At 33.2% G+C, this 21,761-nt stretch overlaps 2 protein-coding genes across 7 annotated transcripts; one reads left to right on the top strand and one right to left on the bottom strand.

Moving 5' to 3' along the window:
- Window positions 1-543: 543 nt before the first annotated feature.
- LOC128165024 (uncharacterized) lies at window positions 544-15,804 on the bottom strand. Its single transcript, XM_052829211.1, has 13 exons — window positions 15,677-15,804; window positions 15,027-15,054; window positions 14,645-14,916; window positions 14,297-14,526; window positions 11,069-11,636; window positions 10,676-10,928; window positions 6,121-6,175; window positions 4,893-4,953; window positions 4,257-4,284; window positions 3,872-4,143; window positions 3,520-3,758; window positions 2,802-3,378; window positions 544-2,665 (listed from the first exon to the last, which is right to left on the bottom strand). The coding sequence occupies exons 1-13, from the start codon at window positions 15,720-15,722 to the stop codon at window positions 2,388-2,390; spliced, it is 2,907 nt and encodes a 968-aa protein (XP_052685171.1). The 5' UTR covers window positions 15,723-15,804; the 3' UTR covers window positions 544-2,387.
- Window positions 6,009-21,053, top strand: LOC128164420 (chloride channel CLIC-like protein 1). Of its 6 annotated transcripts, none has more exons than XM_052828218.1 (8): window positions 6,009-6,177; window positions 16,993-17,132; window positions 17,324-17,551; window positions 18,374-18,610; window positions 19,124-19,264; window positions 19,691-19,891; window positions 20,061-20,348; window positions 20,469-21,053. In XM_052828218.1, the coding sequence occupies exons 2-8, from the start codon at window positions 17,010-17,012 to the stop codon at window positions 20,943-20,945; spliced, it is 1,695 nt and encodes a 564-aa protein (XP_052684178.1). In that variant the 5' UTR covers window positions 6,009-6,177; window positions 16,993-17,009; the 3' UTR covers window positions 20,946-21,053. The 6 variants fall into 6 exon arrangements, with proteins under 6 accessions (XP_052684178.1, XP_052684179.1, XP_052684177.1 ...); XM_052828219.1 differs by lacking the exon at window positions 6,009-6,177 and adding an exon at window positions 15,792-15,810 and having other exon boundaries at window positions 16,990-17,132; XM_052828217.1 differs by lacking the exon at window positions 6,009-6,177 and adding an exon at window positions 15,982-16,211.
- Window positions 21,054-21,761: the final 708 nt, after the last annotated feature.

Genomic DNA, 21,761 nt, shown 5'->3' with positions numbered 1-21,761 from the left:
TTACAGATTTGCAGAAGATGTCAATTTTGGTCCTGCCCGTGGGGGTCCTTGTTTCTCTTAGTTCAATGATGCATCACACATTTGAAAAGAACTCACCAATGGCAATTATGGCATGTAGTTTCCTAAAGAAGTAAAATATGCTTTTCAATTTGAAACTATTGGAGATGAATAAATTAATTACGTGTAGCGTTCAGAAGTATTGGCTTTACAATGATGAATTCCAATTTTCCAGTTATGGCAAGGTACATGTAGTACTAGTATACCTACGAATATCATTAAAAATAACTATAGTTGAATATCCTTTCCTGCATATAAAAATGAAAAATGAAAAATAAGGACATATACACTAAACCCATTAGTGAACAAAAACCCGAATGCCATTAATTTAAACTTAGTTTAATAGTTTAAACAACATTTCTATATGTTTTTCGAAGTAAGTACAAATATCTGACAAACGGTGTACAATAAGATTGGAAAACAAACCAAAAGGCTTATACAAATCCCTTTCTTAAGGAAGAGGAGAGGTGCAAATTACATAAACACAGAAAGCATATACATGTATAAAGGAGAGAAAAAAACATCCAAAATATGTAAATTGAGAATAGAGGAAAAGGAAAATAAAAACATTATGACATATGCTATAATGCATAAATTTTTGAGAGTTGGAAATAAAAGTGCATTATATTATTAACTAGTGACCTAATCGGCCCACGACCGGATATCTACGTACAAGTCCTATACTAAGGAAAATAATACAATATGTTTTATATAACAATTTACAGTACTACTCTAAATCTTTATATAAATGTATCCTAGATATTTAAAAAAATATCAATAAGAAGAAAAAATATCAAAGTTACACTAAGTACATGTACCCTGAAATCGGTTACTGTCGATGATAGATTTTTTAACCATTTAAAAAATATATTTATAATCATTATTGTTAAGATTGGGGACCCAAAGAGCAATAGGTTAACATTAGTTGGATCTAGAAGTTTGTTAATTGTAATACTACTTATTTTATTTTAGTTTGGACAATATACAAAATGTAAAATTAAGATAATGGTCATTACTTTCTATTGAACTACGGGTACAAAATTAGGAGGGACAAAAGTTTCTGTGGAACATATAAAGTTTGAGGGCGCTGCACTCTAATCTTAGTTCTGAGTGTAGAATTTGTCCTATTCTGGATCCAAAATTATAGCAATCGGCAATGTTTATATTGTTACGATTTAGATAGTTTTGAAAATTGTTGTTTTGTATTTCATTAGGTAATGTATTCCATAGCCTTATTGTACTTAGAAAATAATGACTCACATAGTATAGCCTTGTTCTTGCGTATATTTCTCGTATGTAATTATGGAAGTTCTAGTATTATGTGTAATTTGCTTTTATAAGAGTTTGTGTTTCTTTTAAAGATTAGATAGATACTAACATTCGGGAGTCTTGCCGTGGAACATTTTAAAGAATTAAACAAGTCAATGGTCTTACCTCTGCTTTGATATTAGGAAGCAGCCTGTTTATGTGTATAGAAGTGTATTGAAAGCCATTCTATTACTCCCCCCCCCCCCCTCCATCCCCGGTCACAATTCGTGCTGCTTCTAATTGAATATTTTCTATTTTCTTGACTAAGATATTCCGGTATATTACCCCATATTACACCAGAATATTCTAAGTTTGGTCTAACGAAGGAGAAGTATATCTTTTGTAAACAGTTCCTATCTAATATAAATTTAACTTTACGCATTTGCCCAATCTTGCACAAGCTTTTGATACCATTTGAAATTCATATACATCTAAATCAACATTTGGTCAAAACTTGTAAATTGTGATTCCGGAAAAAGTAAAATACATGTAGTTAAATTGTTTATCCCACAAATTTATGAGAAAAATGTGCCTTTCATTGAAATATGAAAAACTCAGATTCCAATCTTATCGCTCCCAAGAATTCAAATATTTAGAGAATTATATTAAATAACGTGAGTTTTATTCAAGATGAATCGGACAATCATCATTTGATTTAAAACTTCTTCTTTTTTTCAAACACAGATTCCAGATATAATTGTACCATTTATGAAATATGAATAACCTGTGGTAAAACATCCAACCAACCAACGATTCCTCTAATAGTGAAGAGATTTGCTAAAATGGGATCTGTAAATTGGTTGTTGTGAGGAATATCACTCATCCAATTGACGTTGTCATTGATGAAAAAGGACGTCATACTGACGCACTCTCTTTTTGTTGTGTTTTTAAAAACAATGCTCAATTTGTCAACAACCAATGAATGTTTGTGAAATTTGTTGAGTATCGTAAAAATTTACATCATAAACAGTTATGAAAATGCCTTTGATTTTTCTTTAATGTCATTTTAACAGTTAATGGTATCAGATATTCTGGTACCCCCTGTACTTATTTCTAAATATAAGATCATAAGATAATTTGTGCTGTAGAGTGGGTGCTGTTTTGAAACCGGACGTGGAAGGTTTCCCGGTGTTAGTTTCATAATGGATTGCAATGTTATACATTGTGAAAGTCATAACAGACAAAAAGTCTATACAGTTCATAGGATCTTTACGAATATGTACAATATGTTTGACCATAACTTCATGCATGGCGTTCACAAGCCAACCTCCATTCTCCTCCCGCCCATATGCAACTTTTCCTGAAACATAAATTTACTGTAATTTTATCATATGAAAGCATTTCAATTATATCTAGATATCATTCAGCACAATTTTTTTTTTCATTTTTACATACAAAATTCAATTAAGTATGTAGAAAAAAAATGTCACCATTACCCTCAGATGTAGCATACATGATCAAAAAATCATTATGACATGGCGTCGCAACTGTCGTCATAACATCTTGGACTGGTCTAGCGAATAAATTCCTCTTTTTGAAAAATCCCTTCCTTACCCAGTTTTTCCCTATTTCAATGAAGGAAGGTTCTTCAACAAGGTCCTTGTTCTTGTCGCGAATGATATCAACATCTAAACATGGAATAACGTCATCTAAACTTGACCAATCCATCGGCTCAGTCGTCAGCTCTGTATGCTGACTCGCTTCATTTTCCCTGTACACGCCTTCTTCAAAGTTGTCTTCACTTTCATCATTGGTGGCTGTGTCACCGGCTGACATTGGATTTGAATCGTGTGCATTGTCGGATTGATCCAGAGAGTATCTGCATCTCTTGACAACTTGGTCCACACTGCCATCAGCCACTTCTGTGGGGTGTGATGCTGAATCATCGGACATGCTCTCGGTTTTGTCACGACCTCGGTTAGGTTTTGAATGCTCTCTCAAACTATGGTCGGTAGGTATGACAGCACCTCTATCAAATCGCTCTGCTCCTGGATCAAATCGGCTTCTGCAGGCCTGTAAGAGATGTACATTTAGAGAATCCACCCCTTTCTCTTATACTCCTGTCTGCTGATGAATGTAAGGGGGAGGGGTGGTTTTAATTGACAGAAAATGATTGACAAAAAGAGGGAAAATCCTATTTACATAAACATGTACCTGCACAAAGAATAGTTTGGGTTTGCCTTGTAGCGCTTTACATCGGTTTTCGTCTAGTAAATCAAGGAGAAGGTGTGTTCTAATGGCCCTATCTGTTCCGTAAATGACGTGATGATAGACATTGCAATCGACTTTTGGATTGGCAATAGATTTTTCCAGGACTTCACTTCCATGTGAAGCCAAGACACAGGCAAAAGAGTCTGAATTCTTCAGGAAAAAATCCATTTTTGATGAAGTTGCTACAGGAACAATAAGCAAATTCTAATAACCAAAAGAAATCTTCTCATGTTATTTCTTTAATAAGCATAATTATAATTTTACATTTCCCAATCTCTTCTTACATGTACCGTACCTGTCATTATAACTTCATACATTTGTTGAGCTGTCAGATCCTTGAAAGACATAACTAAGTACCCAAGTCCAGCGAACATTTCGTTCATTTTACGAAGTTCTATCTTGGCGTACTTTCTTGGTTGCATCTTGGAACCGTCGTGTAATTCAAATATTTCATTACTTATAACAATGGCTATTCCACGCACTGCATGCTGAAAATTATATTCTCTATCGTCATTCACATTGTTTCTTGTTAATTTCTTGCATTTCTCTAACTCCCTATGCAAAGATCTACAAAGATGGAAGAACCCAGTTTATCAAATCAAATTTGGGAAAAAAGAAATTTTAAAAGAGTTTGAACATTTTAAAAGTTTATGTTTAAGTCCTTCTTGTAAATTGCTTACCTTTCGAAACTCAACTCTCCTCTTTCCACTATAAAAAAGGAATAGAATAAAGTTATCACTTTTATACATACACAAATGTCCTTATATTTTCATTGATCATTTTATAAATATTCAATTTCTATAGAAAATATATAAGTATGTTATGAAGTTTCACAATGGGAAATAATATTATAAAACAATACCCATATAAACGAAAACATTTTTACTACAATTTTTGATCATTCATAAAAAAATAATTGGACAATGAAATTGGAAACTAGTAGAATGAATTTGCTGAAAAAAATATTAAAAAAGAGTTTTAAACATACAATTGGTAATAAAAATGTTGCTTGTTGCTACATATATCATTTCTCTGCATAATTTAGTGAAATATTTCCATAATGGGACACCGTACTTCTGTTGTTGACTTTCATAACACGGTTTTTCAGACCGTATTTGGATTTGTTTTAAATAATCTTCTCGTCGTGAATTTTGACAATAATACACCAGTTGTTCTAAAAGCCAGGGTGGGCGCGACAGCTATTTAACAGTTGATTCAATTCATAACGATCTACAAGCTATAATGTTTCTACACTGACTAGATTTATAATTTCTACAGTGTAGATCTAGAATATAATCGTTTATGGAGTCACTTACGTTGTTCTCCAGTAAAGAATTTAACTTTATCTGCATTCGAAGACATTTTTCCAACAAATACCTCAATATATCACCTTGGTCATAGTGAGTCAATGAAATCGAAAGTAACCGTATACCCGGGAATTCAGAAGTGGGTAAACATAGTAACATCAGGGACGTATATACTTAGTATATACGTCCCTGGTAACATGTTTAATATGTAAACGGTGTGACCGTCGGACCGAGCGCAGATTTAACACAGTGCAGTTTGATTTTTGTATGATAAAATCTATTTAAAACGCACACAGTAGGATCCACCTGCATGGTTGCCTACTCATATTATTCGTCAAAGTTAAACTAAAAGTCTCGTGCTCAGTCTACATTATGACGTCATATTTCAGACGTAAAACGTTCAAGTTTTGTCATCGGAGATAACCGAAGAGAGTTACGTAAAGTTCCGAATTTTTTTATTTCTTCTTTTATTGTTCATCAATTTAATTCATATGAATACCGCTGTAATAAAATTGCATACTTTGTTCAGTATCTAAAAGATCAGTTCCTTGACGTTAATGTTTTTATTTCAATCTGATAATTTGATAAGACATACATAGAACAAGTCGTGTTTCTTGATTGAAGCACTATTGAAACTTATCTGGTTTCCTTTTTAATTTCTTTTAATTCAAATTAACTTCTTTTGAAACACTGGAACTTATTTAATCGAGTTTAGGGGCAATAAACATCGATAAGTACCAGTCAATCAATGATCGAACTAACTTTTTAAAAACAATATGGCTGCCAATATGGCGGCGCCCAGGGCTGGAAGAAATTTTTTTTGGCCTTAGTACCCCTGATTCAGCATTCATTTTTCACTGATTTTCTTATATATACGTGTTACCATTAATCCTCGCTTCGCGAGGCGGGCTTCGCCCGCCTCTCGCTGCGCTCGGTATAAAATATTCTATACAAATTTCGTATAACAAGAATTGACCATTTGTTGCCATTCAGTACGTGATTATTTTTTAGGTAATCGAAAGTCCTATTATATACAGTATTTAAACTGATTGAAAATAAGTACTGCCAGTTGCACCCCTGGATTTCTAAGCGTACCCATTCCCTTATTGTCTCATGCTGATGAGTTGTCTTTACCAAATGTTTACATTGTGTTCCTCTTTTCATACACGGTCCTCTAAGAATATTTACGGTGTAACACAACACAGAATCTTTTTGAAGAAGAGTTGCTATGTAATACGCACGGCCACGAGTGGACCCAGGACCCTGGACATTGTGAGGATGATGTAGAATGGCTGTAATTATTGTACCAAGAAGTTATTTGTCAAGTATTATGTCCAAAGTGATATGGAAAAAAATGGACACATTTATAATTCATCGATTGTTGATTTATTTAATTTAAGAAGTATTTTATTCAAGTATATAAATACATTGAAATGGACTGAACAGCAGGCACAATGCCTATTTATGTTCTCTCCTGTAGTCAAAGTATAATATGAGTAATTATATAATTTTATATAAGATATATATACATATATATTGCAATGGAATTTTGTATAATAAATTAATATTACAAATAGCATTGGAAGGAGGTACAGTGCAAAAAAATAAACAAAACAAATAGCTAATGATAGGAAAATGAAAATTTAAAAAAAAAAATAGAAAAAGAATGGTTAATTGCTAAGGTTGAAAATAAAAAAGTATATGTAGTGTAGAGAAAAAATGAGAAAGAAAAGAAAAAACATGTAATAAAAACAAAACAAAAATTAATAACAGAGTAGAAAAAAATGGAAAGTTTGGGAGGATGGGGTGGGAGGGGGAGGGGGAGAACAAATAAGCAATAAAAAATAAAAAGAAAGGAGTGTAAGGAAAGTCAGTGGTACCCATTTTGATACATTGTTTATACAATGTGTACATTTTTACCTGTACATTTACTTAAATCTGTTTGTACTTTTTATGTAAAAATGAATTTTATCAAATAATAGTAAGTTATTTTGAAATGTTAGTTTATCACTTCCAAAAAGTAGATTCTTAATTGTGATTGGTATGGAATTGTCGTTCATATAATCAAATAGAGATTTTCTTTGGGAGGCATATGATGGACAGTGTAAGAAATAATGTTTAGAGTCTTCCACTTCAAGAAAGCACTTCTGACATAGTGGAGAAGCAATAAGATGGTGTGAGTGAAGGTCAGCATTTTAAAAGTTACTACTGTTATATTGTTGATTTATGACTTGTACATGATTGTTGATTTATGGCGTATACATGTTATTGTATATTACATTTGCTCTCAATCCAAACTAGTTTCACATGCATGTAGCATAACTGCAGCTGTATTTTATTGCTTGAATGTTTAAACTACACACATAAAGTTTTAGCCCTTGGACTTAGAAAAATTCCAATTATTTGCAGTTTCCGATTCCTTTTTTTATGCAGGGTTGCACTTACTAAAATGAATTTCGGTACACAGATTTATCATAATAATATCTTGGTCAAGTTCGATTTTGGGTATGATCGAGCTATTTACGACAGAGTTATGCACCTTTGACTTCGAAAAATTACATTTATGCTGCAGATGTCGAGGGAGTGGGGCATAAGTGTTTCACAAACATCTCTTGTTGTTACAGATTTGCAGAAGATGTCAATTTTGGTCCTGCCCGTGGGGGTCCTTGTTTCTCTTAGTTCAATGATGCATCATAGCACATTTGAAAAGAACTCACCAATGGCAATTATGGCATGTAGTTTCCTAAAGAAGTAAACTACGCTTTTCAATTTGAAACTATCGGAGATGAATAAATTTATTACGTGTAGCGTTCAGAAGAGTCGGTTTTACGATGATGAATTCCAATTTTCCAGTTATGGCAAAGTACATGCAGTACTGTACTAGTATGTCTACGAATATCATTAAAAGTAACTATCGTTGAATATCCTTTCCTGCATATAATCAAAGTACTGAAGAACTGACGGGAGTTGATTTTGTCGATGTTTATTTATTTGAAAATCAATGATATGTTTTTCAACCAAACGCTCGGCTGACACCGTAAATCTCCGACAAGAGTTTACGGAGACAGCCGAGCGTCGAGTTGAACGAGACTACATTGAACTCTGGCGTAGGAATACATACGACTACAAAAAATATTGAAATTGTTCGTACCATTTAAAATCTGACTATTTTTGAGGTATTTGTAAATAAGTTTCCTTGAAAAACAATGCTTTAGCATACATTACATCGAATTCATCAATTATTTTCAAGAACTAAGCCTTGTCAGGAGCAATGATTTGTGCTGAGGTCCGAACACTGTTTCACTTTCGGTTTGTCCGAGTGACTGCATAGGAGAGTTGATTAAAAATCAACTCCCAAAAAATAAAAATGAAAAATAAGGACATATACACTAAACCCATTAGTGAACAAAAACCCGAATGCCATTAATTTAAACTTAGTTTAATAGTTTAAACAACATTTCTATATGTTTTTGGAAGTAGGTACAAATATCTGACAAACGGTGTACAATAAGATTGGGAAACAAACCAAAAGGCTTATACAAATCCCTCTCTTAAGGAAGAGGAGAGGTGCAAATTACATATCTAAAGAAGAAAAACACAGAAAGCATATACATGTATAGAGGAGAGAAAAAAACCCATCCAAAATATGTTAATCGAGAATAGAGGAAAATAAAAATAAAAACATTTTGACATATGCTATAATGCATAAATTTTTGAGAGTTGGAATTAAAAGTGCATTATCTAATTAACTAGTGACCTAATCGACCCACGACCAGATATCTACATACATGTACTATACTAAGGAAAATAAAACAATATGTTTATAACAATTTATAGTACTACTCTAAAGGACATATAAAAAACATCTATATACATTATGTACTAATGTATCCTAGATATAAAAAAAAATATCATTAAGTAGAAAATATCAAATTTACACAAAGTACATGTACTCTGAAATCGGTTACTGTCGATGATAAAAAAATTTTGAACCATTTAAAAAATATATTTATAATATACAATTATATATACATGTAATTATTAATAATTAATATATTTATAATCATTATTGCCAAGATTGGGGACCCAAAGAGTACTGTAATAGGTTAACATTAGTTGGATCTAGAAGTTTGTTAATTGTAATACTACTTATTTTATTTTAGTTTGGACAATATACAAGATGTAAAATTAATAATGGTCATTACTTTCTATTGAACTACGGGTACAAAATTAGGAGGGACAAAGGTTTCTGTGGAACATATAAAGTTTGAGGGTGCTGCACTCTACTCTTAGTTGTGAGAGTAGAATTTGTCCTATTCTGGATCCAAAATTATAGCAATCGGCAATGTTTATATTGTTACAATTTAGATAGTTTTGAAAATTGTTGTTTGTATTTCATTAGGTAATGTATTCCAGAGCCTTATTGTACTTAATAATGACTCACATAGTATAGCCTTGTTTTTGCGTATATTTCTCGTATGGAATTATGGAAGTTCTAGTATTATGTGTAATTTACTTTTATAAGAGTTTGTGTTTCTTTTAAAGATCAGATAGATACTAGCATTCAGAAGTCTTGCTGTGGAACATTTTAAAGAATTAAACAAGTCGATGGTCTTACCTACGCTTTGATATTAGGAAGCAGCCTGTTTATGTGTATAGAAGTGTATTGAAAGCCATTCTACTACCCCCCCCCCCCTCCCCGGTCATAATTCGTGCTGCTTCTAACTGAATATTTTCTATTTCCTTGACTAAGATATTCCGGTATATTGCCCCATATTACACCAGAATATTCTAAGGTTGGTCTAACGAAGGAGAAATATATCTTTTGTAAACAGTTCCTATCTAATATAAATTTAACTTTACGCATTTGCCCAATCTTGCACAAGCTTTTGATAGCATATAGTTTATTTGTAGGTTTCACCAAAGTGTTTGTGCGATTCAACTTCTTTGAGATAGACATCATCAAATAGAAGCGAGGGATGAAAAGATGAATTTCATTGTAAATTGTCATGCATTCAGTTTTAGAAGGATTAGGGAAACAAAGTAAACAAGCCAATTTTTAGAAAAGTCATTAATTAAAAGTTTAAATAAATTTCGAAAAATTTCAAACCATACTGACCATTAACAAGAGTTCTAAATATTAAACAAACCCCCCAAAAACCATTTAGAATATCAGATACATATTCCATTTGAAATTCATATACATCTAAATCAATATTTGGTCAAAACTTGTAAATTGTGACTCCAAAAAAAGTAAAATACATGTAGTTAAAAAAATTGTTTATCCCACAAATTTATGAGAAAAACGTGCCTTTCATTAAAATATGAAAAACTCAGATTCCAATCTTATTGCTCCCAAGAATTCAAATATTTAGAGAATTGTATTAAATAACGTGAGTTTTATTCAAAATGAATCGGACAATCATCTTTTGATTTAAAACTTCTTCTTTTTTTAAACACAGATTCCAGATATAATTGTACCATTTATGAAATATGAATACCCTGTGGTAAAACATCCAACCAACCAACGGATTCCTCTAGTAGTGAAGAGATTTGAGAAAATGGGATTTGTAAATTGGTTGTTGTGAGGAATATCACTCATCCAATTGACGTTGTCATTGATGAAAAAGGACGTCATACTGACGCACCCCCTTTTTGTTGTGTTTTTAAAAACAATGCTCAATTTGTTGAGTGAAAATTTATATCGTAAAACAGTTATGAAAATGCCTTTGATTTTTCTTTAATGTCATTTTAACAGTAAATGCTATCAGGTATTCTGGTACCCCCTTTACTTATTTCTAAATATAAGATCATGAGATAATTTGTGCTGTAGAGTGGGTGCTGTTTTGAAACCGGACGTGGAAGGTTCCCCGGTGTTAGTTTCATAATGGTATGCAATGTTATACATTGTGGAAGTCATAACAGACAAGAAGTCTATACAGTTCTTAGGATCTTTACGAATATGTACAATATGATCGACCATAACTTCATGCATGGCGTTAACAAGCCAACCTCCATTCTCCTCCCGCCCATATGCAACTTTTCCTGAAACATAAATTTACTGTAATTTTATCATATGAAAGCATTTCAATTATATCTAGATATCATTCAGCACAAATTGTTTATTTTTTTCATTTTTACATACAAAATTCAATTAAGTATGTAGAAAAAAATGTCACCATTACCCTCAGATGTAGCATACATGATCAAAAAATCATTATGACATGGCATCGCAACTGTCGTCATAACATCCACTGGTCTAGCGAATAAATTCCTCCTGATGAATAATCTCTTCTTTACCCAGTTTTTCCCTCTTTCAATGATGGAAGAGTCTTCAACAATGTTGTTGGTCTCTTCGCGAATGATATCAACATCTAAACATGGAATAACGTCATCTGAACTTGACCAATCCATCAGCTCAGTCGTCAACTCTGTATGCTGACTCGCTTCATTTTCCCTGTACGCGTCTTCTTCAAAGTTGTCTTCACTTTCATCAGTGGTGGCCGTGTCACTGGCTGACTTTGGATTTGAATCATGTGCATTGTTGGATTGATCCAGAGTGTATCTGCGTCTCTTGACTTGGTCCACACTGCCATCAACAACTTCTGTGGATTGTGGTGCTGAATCATCTGACAGGCTCTCGGTTTGGTCACAACCTTGTCTCGGATTTGAACAATTTTTTGAGATAGGTTCGACAACGTTAACACCCTTACTATATCGTGATGGCCCTTGATTAGATCGACTTCTGCAGGCCTGTAAAAGATGTAAATATAGAGAATAGCATACAATTAAGTGCATAGTCTAATGATTTCAAATCTGTTATTTTGATAGTCTATACAAAACCACTCCTTTCTTCTTACACCCCTGAAGAATGTAAGGAGGAGGGAAAGTCTTAATCGACTGGAAAACCAAAACAAGAGGCCCATGGGCCACATCGCTCACCTGAGGAACAATAGGTATGATAAAATCAGCTTAATGGAGTCATAATACAAACAATCTGAACAATGTACAATAATACATGTAGATCCTGTATAAATAGAATCCATTTTCCCCTGGATATTCTTATGTTTATAATCATTAGTCCCTTTTCTAACAGGATGATTTTATAGTCATATCATATGTTGAGTATTGCAGTTCTCAAAAAGATCCTTAACAATAGTTTATATATGGGATATAAACGTACATCAAACTCTGAACCTTCTCGTGAGGCCAAAGAATTGTCCTATGGCCAAAGTCTTAACAATTATAAAGAATCATCTGGCTGATTAGTTTCTGAGAAGATTTTTAAAGCTTTATTCTATATATTCCTTTGTTAAACTTTGACCCCCCCCCCATTGTGGCCCCACCCTACCCCTGAGGATCATGATTTTCACAAATTTGAATCTACACTACATGAGGATGCTTCCACACAAGTTTCAGCTTTCCTGGCTAATTAGTTTCTGAGAAGAAGATTTTTAAAGCTTTACTCTATATAATCATATGTTAAACTTCGATCCCCCATTGTGGCCCCAACCTATCCCAGGGGTTATTATTTTTAAAACTTTGAATCTACACTACCTGAGGATGCTTTCACACAAGTTTCAGCTTTGCCGGCTGATTAGTTTCTGAGAAGAAAATTTTTAAAGATTTACTGTATATATTCCTATGTAAAACTTCGACCCCCCATTTGGGCCCCACCCTACCCCCGGGGGGCATAATTTTCACAACTTTGAATCTACACTACCTGAGGATGCATCCACACAAGTGTCAGCTTTCCTGGCTGATTAGTTTCTGAGAAGAAGATTTTTAAAGATTTACTCTATATATTTCTATGTAAAACTTCGATCTCCCATGGTGGCCCCACCCTACCCCCGGGGTTCATGATTTTCACAAATTTGAATCTACATTACCTGATGATGCTTTCACACAAGTTTCAGCTTTCCTGGCTGATTAGTTTCTGAGAAGAAGATTTTTAAAGATTTACTCTATATATTCATTTGTTAAACTTCGACCCCCCCCCCCCCCCATTGTGGCCCCACCCTCAGGTGAGCTAAAAAGATTAAGTTTACAATACAATAAGTTGTTAAAGTTGGTTTCTGGAAGAACAGACTTTGAAAATTTTCTTAATAAATATTGACAAATTTTTTACTTTTTTAATCTTTAGTTTTTAAGATCTGTGTACAAACATAGAATTGTGAGCAAATCTTTGTATCTTGCTTATAATTCGAAGCTTACTCAAATATGGTTAGTAAATAGAAATTGTAAACAATTAAACACAAGAAACATGCACTACATGTATAACAATTAAATAAAGAACACAATTTATTTTTTCGAAATGAATCATATATATACATGTATATACCTACATATTTCCGTCAGCGATATCAAACTCTATTTAAACTGAATAAACTCGAGAAAATGTTGAGCATCTCAACAGAACCTATTGCATTAATCTACCTTTACGCAAAAGATAATGTCGAATTATCGATAGAATGAATTGTATTTCAGTACCCCTACATCAGATTTTGCTTAATTTGTGCAGGTAAACAGTTAAATGTTGGATTTACCGAAGTATCTGTTTGATTTGATACGTAAAAATCACGAAATATAGACAATAGTTTCCAGGTTACAAAGCGTAAATAATGAAAACGAAACGAAAATCAGAACAAGCTAACACCAACGTCATGTGTGAAAACTGTCAACGCATTGAAATATTTAGCCTCAATTGACTTCACAAAATCGGCATCAATATATTTTGCATGTTTCAAAATTTCCCTTCATACGCGAACTGTTGCACAACAAGCAGATTCATCATAGTCAGATCGACCCTTTTTCGTATAATGTCATGGCTGCTTTAAACAAAGAACCTCGTTTTAGAAGTATGGAATACGAGTCATCAATATATCCTGAAATTTTAATGAGATTGGCAGATTAATAACTGCCAATCTTTTGGTTTGCCCAGGCTAAGTCTTGCCTACCCATTTTATCGGATACCGATCCCGAAGCTATTAAACTGATTGATACACACCTTTCCTTTATCATTATTTTCGTAATGACTCAGATTTGAAACAGAATTACCCCTTAATTTTTGCAATTTATATTTTCCTTCCCATAAGGATAATTTATGCTAAACTACGTTGAATTTGCCTCGGTAGTTCTTGAGAAGAAGATTTTTAAAAATGCACCCCCCTTTTTCTACAGTTTCAAGGTTTTCTCCGCTTTGAATACAGATCGGACTTTTATTTCTGCAATTTATATTCGCCCTCCCATAAGGATGCTTTGTGCCAAATTTGGTTGAAATTGGATAAGCGCTTTTAGAGAAGAAGTTCAAAATGTAAAACGTTTACAGACGGACGGACGACGGACAAAATGTGATCAGAATAGCTCACTTGAGCTTTCAGCTCAGGTGAGCTAAAAAGGAGGAAAACATGTACCTGCACAAAAAATAATTTGGGTTTGCCTTGTAGTGCTTTACATCTACTTTCGGCTAGTAAATCAAAAAGAAGGTGTGTTTTAATGGGCTCATCTGTTCCATAAATGACGTGATGGTAGACGTTGCAATCAACCTTTGGATTGGCAACAGATTTTTCACTTCCATGTGAAGCCAAGACACAGGCAAAAGAGTCTGAATTATTCAGGAAAAAATCCATTTTTGATGAAGTTGCTACAGGAAAAATAAACAAATTCTAATAACCAAAAGAAATCTTCTCTTGTTATTACCGGTACTTTAATAAGCATAATTATAAATTTACATTTCGCAATCTCTTCTTACATGTACTGACCTGTTCTTATAACTTCATACATTTGTGTAGCTGTCAGATCCTTGAAAGACATAACTAAGTACCCAAGTCCAGCGAACATTTCATTCATTTTACTAAGTTCTATCTTGGCGTACGTCCTTGGTTTCATCTTAGAACCGTCTTTTAATTCAAATATTTCATTACTAATAACAATGGCTATTCCACGCACTGCATGCCGAAAATTATATTCTCTTTTGTCATTCACATTGTTTCTCGTTAATTTCTTGCATTTCTCTAACTCCTCGAGCAAAGATCTGCAATGATGGAAGAACCCAGTTTTTCAAATCAAATTTGGGAAAAAAGAAATTTAAAAGAGTTTGGACATTAAAAGTTTATGTTTAAGTCCTTCTTGTAATTTGCTTACGTTTCAAAATTCAACTTTCCTCTTTCCCCTAAAAAAAAGGAATAGAATAAAGTTATCACTTTTATACATACACAAATGTCCCTATATTTTCATTTATCATTTTATAAATATTAAATTTCTATAGAAAATATATATGTAATGAAGTTTCACAATGGGAAATAATAGTATCAAACAATACCCATTTAAACGAAAACATTTTATTAATAACTACAACTTTTGATCATTGATAAAAAATGAAAATAATATTAGACAATGAAATTGGAAACTAGGAAAATGAAATGCTGAAAAAAGAAAGTTAAAAATAGTTTTATAAAAATAATGGTAATAAAAATGTTGCATGTTGCTACATGTATCATTTCTCTGTATATTTTAGTGAAATATTTCCATAATGGGACACCGTACTTCTGCTGTTGACTTTCGTAACGCGTTTTTTTCCCCATAAAAATCAGTATTTTGGATTTCCATTGTTTAAAAAAAATCTTCTCGCCGTGAATATTGACGATATATACCGGTTGTTCTAAAAGCCAGGGTGGGCGCGGCAAGTTATTTAACTGTCGGTTCAATTCATAACGATCTACAAGCTATCACGTTTCTACTCTAGATTTATAATTTCCACAGTGTAGAATATAACTTTTTATAGAGTCACTTACAATCTTTTCCAGTAAAGAATTTAACTTCATCTGCATTCGAAGACATTTTCCCAACAAATACCTGAATATATCACCTTAACCACAGTGAGTCAATGAAACCGAAAGTAACCGTACACCCGGGAATTCAGAACTGGGTAAATATAGTAATGTTAATAAAAATATTTAATATTTACCTTAAATTTCGTATAACAAAAATTGTCCATTTCTTGCCATTCTGTACCTTATTATTTTTTACGTAATCGAAAGTCCTATTATATACAATATTTAAACTGATTGAAAATAAGTACTGCCAGTTGCACCCCTGGATTTCTAAGAGTACCCATTCCCTTATTGTCTCATGCTGATGAGTTGTCTTTACTAAATGTTTACATTGTGTTCCTCTCAAAGGCTCTTTTCATACACGGTCCTCTAAGAATATTTACGGTGTTATACAACACAGAATCTTTTTGAAGAAGAGTTGCTATGTAATACGCACGGCCACGAGTGGACTCAGGATCCTTGACATTGAGGATGAAGTAGAATGGCTGTATAGAATGTACATATCCTTTAAAGAATTTCCCATTTCACATTATCAGGTGTATTAAGGATAATTATTGTACGAAGAAGTTATTTTCCAGTATTATGTCTAAAGTGATATGGAAGAATGGACACATTTATAATTCATCGATTGTTTATTTACGACTTAAATGATTGTATTACATTTGCTCTCAACCCAAACTACAGTTTCTTATGCATGTAGCATAACTGCAGCTGTATTTTATTGCTTGAATGTTTGAAATACACAAATAAAGTTTTTCCCTGTAAAGAAGAAAATCAAACTTCAGGGCATTGTTGAGGGAAATGTGAATTTTTATTGGGGGGGGGGGGGGGGCAGTAGATAAGTTTTCATATACATGATTTATCTCCCAAAAATTTAACTGTTTATATTATGCTGAGACAACATAAATTAATCTATTGTACTAGAGGCATTCAAACAATATGAAAAGTAAAGAACAACTCAGATTATTTATACTTTTCAGGCTTAATTTTTTTTCTTAGTTATATATATATTTTTTTAATAAGCATGATAAGAGTAACATTTGAATACTAGTATCTATATTAGATTTAATCATTTTGATTGTTTTGTTGTCGGCTTATTTTTGACTTTTTTTAATTCATTCTCTTGAAAATGTAGAATGCTGGCTGAATTCGGAAATTCTGGTTTAATATGGTATAATTTTATTCCCTTGGAGGCCAGTTAGTCTCATATGTTTTATAGAATTGTTATGATGTCAGAGGTATAGTAATAAAAAAGTTTTTGTTTCATTTTATAGCAGTGTAAAGAAGAATAAGGATGGGAAGTATAAGAGTCTGGGTTTATATTGTGCTATTATGGTGTGCTGTTTGTGTTTCGATGGAGGAGGATGTCTTCATTGATCCCCATGACATGGTGAACCCTCGGAGAAAAATCTTAAAGGTTTGAAATGGGTCTTGTGAAGTATTTAAATGCAAAATTAACCCACTTTTTTTTTAACAGTTTAAGTTAAACTTTTCAATTCTCAAAGTATCAATTTAGAAGCACAGCAATAAATGTATCTATTGGCATTTTCTAGATGGTAAGCAAGTCTGTAATTTTGTAGAATAAATGATTATTCTTTCACTACATAGGAAGAAGGAGAGACACCAGAGGAAGAAAAAACTCTGAAGATTAACCCAAAGTTACCAGATATACAACCATCAATCAGTGAGGACAACATATTGCTTCCTGATATTGAAGATATTAAAAAGCCAGCTGATGTAAAGCAAGACACTCCAAAAGAATGTCCAAACACTGATATAGGAAAGCATCTGCTGAGGAGTTATGTCAAATCTTTGCTTGGACATTTTGAGTTAAAGGTAAACAAAAGAACTACCTTTTGAGTTAAAGGTAAACAAAAGAACAACCGTATATCCATTTTTTCGCGTGTCACAAAATTTGCAAAAGGGGGAAAATATGTAGCATTTAATTTTTTTATTTGTGTCAGTCATTTTTTGCGATTTTAAAGTTTCTTATAGAAAATAATACAGGATATGATTTTTTCATATTCAATAATTTGCAGTTTGAAAGAGGTCGCGAAAAAAGCGAAAAATAAATCATCGTGAAAATTACTGGATATACGGTATTAGGAATTAAACTTTCCTGATCCAATTTTTGTCATTATCAATGATAATGCGAGTTTACATACTGGTATATTACAAGTCCCAAAAGGAGGTTATTCTAAAAATTGAAAACATGGTATCAAGTGGTGATTGCATGCTCTGCTGCAAATCCTCACATAATTACAAGCTGTACTCACGAATCATTACCTTCCAGGCAACCAATCCCTATCCTATCCCGTGGTCTAGTTTGATGGTGTACAGTGTATTTCACATGTAGGTCTTTTTGACCAAACATTGACTTATTGCCAAAGGTCTTTGCAAATTTTTGATATGTAATTATACCTGTAAAATTTCATTGTAGAAATTAAGGAAGATAACATAGTTTGATAATGCATTAATACTTATATTCAAAACAAAAGATTTTCACTTCAAGATTTACATATTCAATTAAAGCACAAAAAATTAACTCCATAATTATTGTATTTGTACATGGCTCAAAATTAAGCTTTTGTTTTCAAAATAAGTCAGCATGTTAAACTCAAGATACTGAATGACTAATGCCTAGTTTGTTTAATGTAGAGACCTTCCTCTGGATCTCAAGAATATAACATGCTCCTTCAACTCTCAGTTCATGATTTTGAAATGCTGCAAAAGTTTGTCTCTGAAGAAAGCAAGGATTTACACACCCTTCACGAATCAGCTGCTATCCTCACTGATATGATAAGAAGTGTATCAAGGTCACATCTTGGAACTATGGGAAAAATATCTATTTGGTTCGAGGATAAATATGGAGCAAGCATTGATGCAGCACTAAAGGTACAAAAATGATATGCCACTTTAATGTATGAAATAATTGATTAGTGTAAATTCCTTACATTACGAGAGTACTTAATTCCACGATCCTGCTGTTTTGTATCAAATCGTGAGAATGTAAAATCGCGAACGCAGAACATTTATCAATATTTCTTATAGTTCCCAAGTCTAAGAAAACTATAGTGAGATTTTGAAATCCGCGAGGCATGCTTCTTGCAATTTTACGTGGATATAAATTCCTCGCGTTTAATTAGGAATTCACAGTAACTATTGATAACAACTTTGTTGAAATATTATTGAGACATACAAATATACTAGACCTGTAAATTGTTAAATAAAAAAAGTATTTCTTTTTTACTTAATGGTGTAAAAGAAAACAACTGTAGACCTTTTTTTTTTTTTATTGATAATCAAATTTAGCAATTTGTTCATCTAATAAAAGTTAGATACAACCAGTGAATTTTGTTTATGACATATCTGGAGATCTCAGTTGCACTTTTTAACCTTTTTTTTCAGATGGTTGCAGTGTTATTAATGGCCTCCGTCTTCGCTACTTTAGAAATGAAGTTACAGATGTCATGGAGACAGAGGTTTATGAAGCTGATTGTGTTATCATTCATTGTCAGCATTCCTATGACTTGGTTCGAGCTTTACAAGGTACTACACTATATATGCTATTTCATGAAAAAAAACAAGGATACTAGTATACAGACAACAGTGCATGCAAGCTGTAACTTAAACCTAGATATACATTTCTCTATCAAATGTTTCTGATTGAATTACAAATACATGTACTAGTGCTTATAGGTTAATTTTTATAGCATAAATTGGTGAAAAATGTCTTGTTGGGACAAAAAATCAACACTGTTAACATACAGACTTACTATTTAAGATAAAAAAATGATGCATTGAAAGCAAATGAAGCTGCTAAGAATCATGCCTTTTGATTTGTACAATGTACAGACTATATGCAATGAAAACTTCTCCAGGACATTTTTGCAATGAAACAATTAAGTAATGGATGATACATTTATGTGAAAGAACAGAATGTTTTCACATCATTCTGAACCACTCTATACCTAGGCGGAACAGATAAAGCAGGAGACGGTAGCAATGAAGGATGCCCCCACTGAATGCATTAAGAACAACGACTCAATTAGCGAGAACTGGCTTAATGCAGGTTTTCAGTTTATAACCTCGTTGGTCACCTTAAAGGAGGATAAGTGTCAAAAATATTATGAACATGTGATGATTGACCCATTTCTGAAGGTCCCACCAACTAAGGTAATTATGTTATTTCCAAAATATCGATGATAATTCTCCAATATTTCTTGTGCAATATTTTTGAAATGAATTTGAGTTTATCCTTATTACTAAGCAATAAGATGCGTTTGAATAGCACTGTGTAATAAAATGTGTATTTTGTTTTTGTCACTAATTTTATCTTTTACAGGCAGTTGGTGTGACATTTGTTAGATTTTTCCTGTCGCCACTGAAGGATGTTGGAGCTTCATTGAGTTCCTTTATAAGAGAACTTTTAATTGACCTCCCTCTGACATTATATCCAGTAGCAATGGCCATGGTGACCGTATTTTTATTTTTGATTCTATTTATGACATTTGGCTACAGTCTCAGGCTGCCATTTTTCCTCTCCATTGAACCATCACCTTACCATGCTGTAACAGGTGGCTCCTCTAATCAGCAAGCTATTGAGGACAACACCAAGCGTTTGATGGAACAGGTATATTTAAACAAAATAAATTAAGAATGCACAGTTCAGTTGTATAAACAGGAGAAAATGCTTGGCAGAATTGTAATCGTTGACTATTTCTATAAGCTAGCTATTTCATTGCTTTTGCAGATGCAAACAATGCAAAATGCCCTTGAATCCAGAGAAGCACAGTTCACAGCTAGAATGAATGACTTTGAACGTCTTCAAAAAACAGCAATAGAATATTCAGCAGCCATCAATGTTCCTGATGCGCCCATGCCCACAATTCCAAAAGTGCCAGCAGTATCTAGACAACGTACTACTACACCCATCTCTCAAGAATCAGGAGATCTTGTACCCCTAACAGTAAAACCACATGATACAAAGTCTCCGATTCCATGTTCCGAAGCAGAATTGGAATCTTCCACTGAGGACTCGGAGCGTACCATTAATCTATCCCATGGTGGTCAGTCTCCATCCAGGGGTAGATCCAGCAGACTTCCTCTTAGCAAGAAGAACAAAACCGGTGAACAGTTACCAACTCAGATTAGCTCTGCAATAGACAGTTCCCATACTCATGTTATCTCACCAGAAACTGTACTTTCCCAGGAAACGAGTTCGAGATAGCACACTCCTCTTTGAATTATTTCTCCTTTATTTATCAAGTGGTACATCTCATTTACTTTTTCATCATCCATTGCATGATTTTTGAACAATAAAATTGTTTTGTTTTTATGTTTTGTTTTTTTTTGCATGTTTGCCATACGAATTTGGGGATTCAGCTTAATTGTCATTTTATTATAATTGAATTCTATGAAATAATGGCTCATTCTTCATGTACTTAAGAATAAAAATTTAAGTTACATGTGCACCCCATCTTGTATTTGGAATGTACTAATTGTCATGGGATAAACAGACTTGGTGCCGTGTATTTAGCTCTTTTAAGAAAGAACCTGTTTACAAGATGCCCAGGCGCAGGTAGTGTTGCACGATGCATTTTTGAATTGGCCAAGTAAAAAAATATTTACAGATGAAGTTAAAAAAAATAATAATAATTTGATAAACAAGTTATATGGCGATTCAGGAGAAAGAAATGCGTTAATTTGTGTATGATAGGATGGTGGATAAAAAAATGTAAAAATTAAAATGCATTTTTTTTCACTACTTGATCAATAATGTCTTTCCAACCAAGGAGCTATGGATTTCACAATTTATGAGTCTGGTCCCCATTTTAAAACTGAAAAAAAAATGGGCCATGGATTTCATTTTTTTTTAGCTCAAGTGAGCTATTCTGATCACATTTTGTTGGTCGTCCATCTGTCCGTCCGTGCGCCCGTCTGTCTGTAAACTTTTCACATTTTCAACATCTTCTCAAGAACCAATGGGCCAATTTCAACCAAACTTGGCACAAAACATTCTTGGCCTAAGGGGATTCAAAGTTGT

Source organism: Crassostrea angulata, chromosome 10 (genome assembly GCF_025612915.1).
Source record: "Crassostrea angulata isolate pt1a10 chromosome 10, ASM2561291v2, whole genome shotgun sequence".
Classification (NCBI taxonomy): Eukaryota; Metazoa; Mollusca; class Bivalvia; order Ostreida; family Ostreidae; genus Magallana; species Magallana angulata.
This window is presented reverse-complemented; position numbering and strand designations above follow the sequence as displayed.